At 44.1% G+C, this 6,000-nt stretch overlaps 1 protein-coding gene across 1 annotated transcript; it reads left to right on the top strand.

Moving 5' to 3' along the window:
• Positions 1-4,316: 4,316 nt before the first annotated feature.
• LOC120676090 lies at positions 4,317-5,705 on the top strand. The gene is made up of 2 exons (XM_039957310.1): positions 4,317-4,693; positions 4,782-5,705. The coding sequence occupies exons 1-2, from the start codon at positions 4,562-4,564 to the stop codon at positions 5,223-5,225; spliced, it is 576 nt and encodes a 191-aa protein (XP_039813244.1). The 5' UTR covers positions 4,317-4,561; the 3' UTR covers positions 5,226-5,705.
• The last annotated feature ends 295 nt before the right edge of the window (positions 5,706-6,000 follow it).

The raw sequence follows: 6,000 nt of genomic DNA, 5'->3' as shown, positions 1-6,000 counted from the left end.
TGTTTCATGGGTTCAAACTTTTGAAGTACCTGTATTTTAGTTCCTAGAGTCTGCAGAAAAAGTTTGAGAATTTTTAGTTAAACCCAACTGGACCAAATGATTTTTGGTGAGGATAGATACATTAAATCATGAAAAATAGTTCCTGCACATGAAAAATTATAGTAATTTTTCTAGAGGATAAATTTGAGTATATAACTATGCTGGGAAAAGATGAGGCTCTGGAACTTGCTATAACAGTCTGTGGAATTTGTTTTTTATTCATGCAGCTATACATTGTACTATTTTTCATGCCCTGTGTAATGCTTATTTAAATCTGAAATTTTTAAAGTAGACTCACCATCAGTTTAGAAGGACTCAGTAAAAATTTTAGCATCTTTACTTGTAGAGTTTGTTCTGTATAAATGAATCTTAATCCTAGCAGTGGCTGTTTAATGCATTTTTAATAATTAGCATGCTCAGTGAAAATAGCTGAAAATTTTATGACAAGTTTGTAATTAAGTAGTTGACTCTTCATAAAAATTTCATATTCAGAAGCTATACCCATCAGCTGATTTAAATATTCAATGTTTGCACTTGAAAATAACTTTTCTAAAAATAACAAAACCCCCACTTACTTAATAAGAAATAGTTAATCTAGGTAATACTCTATAAATGATTGCCCAAGGAGATGTTAAGAAAATATTTTACAACTCTATAGTGAATTAAATTAAGATTGTTACCATCACCACATCTCACGCATATGCATTCGTGTAGATTTGACTACTCTCGCCGACGGTACATACGAGCTGGTGCCGGAGTCCGAGAGTGAGCAGCGTGAAGCTCAAGTTAACCTAACTGAAATTACTGAAGACCTGAACCAGAGTTCAGAAGAGCCCAAGGCTAGCTCCGCTCAGGAAGGCAAGCCCCGGAGCATGTCCTACCTAATTTAAATTTATGCAACTGTTTATATTCCTATCTACTTGTGCATTTAAGTATATAGGAATTGTTTGGAACCTTAGTTGCATGATCCTAGGTACCTATGCTTGAACACTAGTATGTGTAGGTCGCTAGTTGGCTATGCTAATGATTCGGTAGAAGTCGAGTGATTTCCTGTCACTCGCGAGAATTATAGGAGTTGGATGTTTACTACACACTGCAATATAATGTTTACGGGCGGGGTTGTTGTACTTGTGATACCCCGTCCGTTTAGTGAAACCGGATAAGGCCGCGGTGTGTGGTAGTGGTGGTTAAGCGTTTGAACGTACTAACCACATGCCGAGAAATATGGTAATCGGTAAGCTTCAATACCTGATCGGACCGGGGAGTGGACTTTTCCCTCACCCTCTTTGAACTGGGTTCACATGCGGCCACATGCGGGTACAAGAAGGCGCATGCCGGGCGTGGACTCTTGTAGTCGAAGGGGGTGACCCTGATCCACGAGCCGGAAAGAAAGGGGAAATGTTGCGTGGGGACTGGGTTCCCATGCGTGTGCTTAGGTCTGCCTGGCCAGGTTAACAAATTCGATTCGAATCGTCCGTCTCTCACGGATATTGAGACTGCTTAACCCTTTTGCCACATAGAGTAAGAAGTGGAACATTGATTATGAGAAATATGGTTGAATGATAAAGAATAATTGTCTTTTACCATGCATGCTATTGGATAGATGCTAATGTAGAATGGTTAATCGAACTAGAACTTGAAAGCTAAAATCTGAAAATAAGGACTTACTCTTTATTGCTTTTTGGCAAAACAAACCCCTCAAGCCAAAAGCCTTGCATGTCTAGTTAGAGGGTTAAATATATCCTAGTCTGGTAAGCCTTGCTGAGTATTAGAATACTCAGCCTTACTTGTGGCTCCACTTTGTTTCAGGTGAGACGTTTGAAGATTAGATAGCTAGTTTGACCTGGCCGTGTGTTTTACCTCCTGGTTGGTCGGTGGAGTGGGATACGACTCCGGCTAACGATGACAATGCCGAGTGATGTCATGTACGGGCTTCATCATGACATCTTATATCGTCGTTTAGAACGCGTTTTATTTCCGCTGCAGTTGAACTCTGAACTACTGTCAATTTGAACTTCAAGTACCTTTCGGAGATTTCGAACTTGGTTTGTAATAATTAAGTTAAGACTCTGTAATGTAAGGTATCTGTGAAATGTTGTACTCTCTGGACTCACCTTCGTGTGGGTTGCATGTAAGCTTTGGGTTCGATCGACGCTCAGGTGGATTCTTCAGGACTTTACCCGACAGCCCTGCCGGATTAATCCGTTTGAAGTGCGTGTTAGCCGGGATTACCGTTAAGGTGATGGTTAGCGCACTTGAGCCAGATTAATTTGGGCGGTACTGCCACATAAATATATATGCTTTGGCCTGCAGAATCTGTATCGGCAGTTAGGACAGGAAATCCCAGAGAATGCATTGCAACGCCTATCATCTGCCCAGGCAATTGTGAGTATATACACACAAGCAATTTAATATGCATCTAATAATGTACTGAAATTGCTAGTTTTTGGATGGCCATTTCCCTTTCTTTCACTTGCATGTCTGCCTTAAGGACAGCTCTCTGTTGATTCATTAAGATTAATTTGCAATGCATTCTCTCATGGCTACATACTGCTGCACTGGACTTAATTGAGAATTAAGTTCAGATTCAACAACGAATAAGCACTGCCTTTTATGCAACAGTGATGAACTGAAAGCAAGATATATTTACCCTGAGGTCTTGCTGCCCTGCCTTGTATTTCATAGTATTTCTGTTGGACTTAGTTTATTCTATTAGCTTTCATATGCTAGACCATTTAGATGCAACTTAGTTTTTTCTATTAGCTTTCATATGCTAGACCATTTAGATGCAAATTCTATTAGCTTTCAATTGGAACAGTAGCTTATTCTTGCCTGAATCAACAATGCATATTCTCAGCTTTACCAAAATGCAGATTCTCAATTGTTCATACACACATTCATCTTATCTACCTCATTCATATGCAGGCGAGTGATTCATCTCATGTTGGCTTAGAGTCCACTAACAACAGCATTGATGTTGATGGCCATAATGGTGAGGATCTTTGTGGCCCACACATTGATAACAATATTGCTGCTAGTAACGATCGGAGTGCAAACAATGCATCTGTGTGATGGTGGAACTTGGTCACTCTGAAATAGAATGGCAGCTGACATTCATCTTTTGTAGTGTTGTACCTATATGTATGCTAGTTGGGTGGAGAATGACAGTATGACTCCATTTGGGAAGTTTATAGCTCTAATTTTGGTGGGCTGCTTTATTAGACTGTGGTAGCCTGGTAGGAGAATGGCAGTATGACTCCATTTGGGAAGTTTATGGCTTTAATTTTGGTGGGCTGCTTATTAGGCTGTGGTAGTATGACTTCTCGTCTCTAGCTATTGTACTATATGAATGGCGATAATTGAGACTGATGCTTGTATGATGTGGACTCGCATCTATATTGTCTCCCTGCTATGCAATTTGATTCTGAGTTATGGATGTGATTTGGCATTTAAATTCATTTTGATCCTGCACAAATTAAACTGGGATGAATTTTTCTGTCGGCTGTAGCCAGGGCTTTTAATATTCTCTAATAAAACTGCACCCACAGAAAAAATGATAGTTGACAGAAAAAATAAATATTTGCCTGTGGGGTGGTGACAGAACAATGTTGTGGTACTTGACAGAACAATAGTTTTCCTGTTGGTTAATTTTAATTTTTCTGTGAGTTCCATGCGACAATAAAACACACTGCAGACCTGTCGCAAGCCATTTTTCCTGTCGGTCTTGTACAGACAAGGAAATGTTTTCTGTCGGGTTACAAATTTTATTTCCCTGTCAAGCCAGGGCTGTCGGTATTTTCCTGTCGGGATACCGACATAAACCATTTTTCTGTCGGTATCCCACCAACACGGAAATTGACGTTTCCAGTAGTGATGCATTGCTATGAGTAATATAATAGACCTACAAAATACCACCAACTTTATGCTGTGTCATGATTGTGGGAGATATTTATTGTCTGGATTCTGATTAGGATTTTGATTAGTTTGTTTAAGTTCCAATTAGGATTCCGATATAATTGGTTTGTCCGGTTCTGATTAGGATTCCAATTGACGGAAGGAAACATTGCTTGCTTTATAAATAATAAGTAGAGATAGAGATAAGAATTAGAGGGAACACATAGGACCATGAAAGAGTTTTAAAAATTTGACATAACATAAGAATGAGCAATCCACAAATATTAGAAGTTTACAACTAGCTTGAAGATAGGTAAACTCTGAGGCGTGGGCAAAGGCCATGTGCTTGGCTGTGGTACAGTGGTTGCGTTTGTTCAGTTGCGTTTGTTCAATTGTGGCCTGCGGGTTGGCCGGCAGGAAGCGTCGCCACGAGCCCACGACACACTTGTGGCTCGGCTTCGCCCGTGGGTCCAGCCGAAAGATAAGCCCGTTTGCCAGTGTCCACATTCAGATTCCTTCGATTCCTGCGGACAGTGAAACACAGAGCAGTAGCAGTCCGGCAAAAAGAAAAACGTTGCTGCGAAACAAATTGCGTCGTTGCAGCAGGGAAGAAGAAGAGTAGGAAGCAATGGCTGCGATGCCAGCAACGATCCCTTCCGGCTGCTGCTCCTCGTCTCGGCTCTCCCAGCCTGCTGGCCTCCTGCCCCCCTCCACGAGCCGACGGCGATTCAAGGTCACGGCCATGGCGCCCAAGAAGAAGGTAGGTACCCACCGGTCTCGCGGCTCCGCCCACCTTGCCCGATCAATTTCCGCTCAAGCTGCTGCTCGATCGCGTGTTCCCGGCGCAGGTGAACCGGTACGACGAGAACTGGTCGAAGCAGTGGTTCGGCGCCGGCATCTTCGCGGAGGGCAGTGAGGAGGCGTCGGTGGACGTGTTCCGGAAGCTGGAGCGGCGCAAGGTGCTGAGCACGGTCGAGAGGGCCGGGCTGCTGTCGAGGGCCGAGCAGCTGGGCGTCACGCTCTCCTCGCTGGAGCGGCTGGGCCTGCTGTCCAAGGCCGAGGACCTCGGCATGCTCAGCCTCGTGGAGGCCGCCGCGGGGGCGTCCCCCTCCGCGCTCGCGTCCATCTCGCTGCCGCTCCTCGTGGCCGCCGTCGCCGCGGTCGTCGTCGTGCCCGACGACTCCGCCGCGCTCGTCGCCGCCCAGGCCGTCGTGGCCGCGGTGCTCGCGGCGGGGGCCGCCGGGCTGTTCGTGGGCTCCGTCGTGCTCGCCGGCCTGCAGGAGTCGGATTGAGCTTGCTTGAGCGGCGGCACGGCAGGTGCTGCTGCTGCTGGTCAAGAGCTCCGGCGCCGCGCCGATCAAAGGTTATGTGGTAATTGCATGGGGGAAAGGAAAACGAAATCCTGTTAATGCGTGGGAGCTTTGCCTTGTATCATAACTAGAACTAGCCAATTAGATAACCACGAACAGAAAGTGTTAGCTGTTCTTGTTCGTGCGCAAGCAGAGGGCAAAGCGCCATGGCGGATGGTGGACGGGCACACGCCCAATAGCCCCACTTCATTAGCACAGTGACTCCGTTTGTAAGCTTTGTTTAAGCAGGTGCAGTTTGCACCTGCATCATGTATAGATTATTAGAGCGATGATGTGGAAAGGCGCTGCATAAATCCTCTGTATTCGTCACCATCCCCGTCCATAAGCTCCTAGCTCTGTATCATGTGGATCTTTGTTGTTTGCTGTGTTGCAAGCGTTCTTCTAAAATTGAGGATTCTGCTCTTTGACCCGCTGGCACCGCTTTTATCTTCATCCTTCGGTGGCCGGAGATGTTCTTCATCGGTGGAGTCTTTTTCCTCTTCAAGGCCGTGTTTAGATGTAGGGTGTAAAATTTTTGAAAAAAAATCTTTTCAACGTGTTTAGATGCAGGGTATAAAATTTTTGAATTTTTTTCATATTTAAAGTATTAAATATAGACTAATCACAAAACTAATTACAGAACTCATCTGTAAACTACGAGACGAATTTTCTAAGACTAGTTAATTCATCGTTAGCACATATTTATTGTAGTAATTAC

Source organism: Panicum virgatum, chromosome 5N (assembly GCF_016808335.1).
Source record: "Panicum virgatum strain AP13 chromosome 5N, P.virgatum_v5, whole genome shotgun sequence".
NCBI lineage: Eukaryota > Viridiplantae > Streptophyta > Magnoliopsida > Poales > Poaceae > Panicum > Panicum virgatum.
This window is presented reverse-complemented; position numbering and strand designations above follow the sequence as displayed.

What these genes read in the sequence shown, in the direction of transcription:
- LOC120676090 (XM_039957310.1), top strand. Translation starts at nt 4,562, where the DNA reads ATGGCTGCGATGCCAGCAACGATCCCTTCCGGCTGCTGCTCCTCGTCT. An exon ending in CCATGGCGCCCAAGAAGAAG is followed by an intron (nt 4,694 to 4,781) that starts GTAGGTACCCAC and finishes TTCCCGGCGCAG; the next exon opens with GTGAACCGGTACGACGAGAA.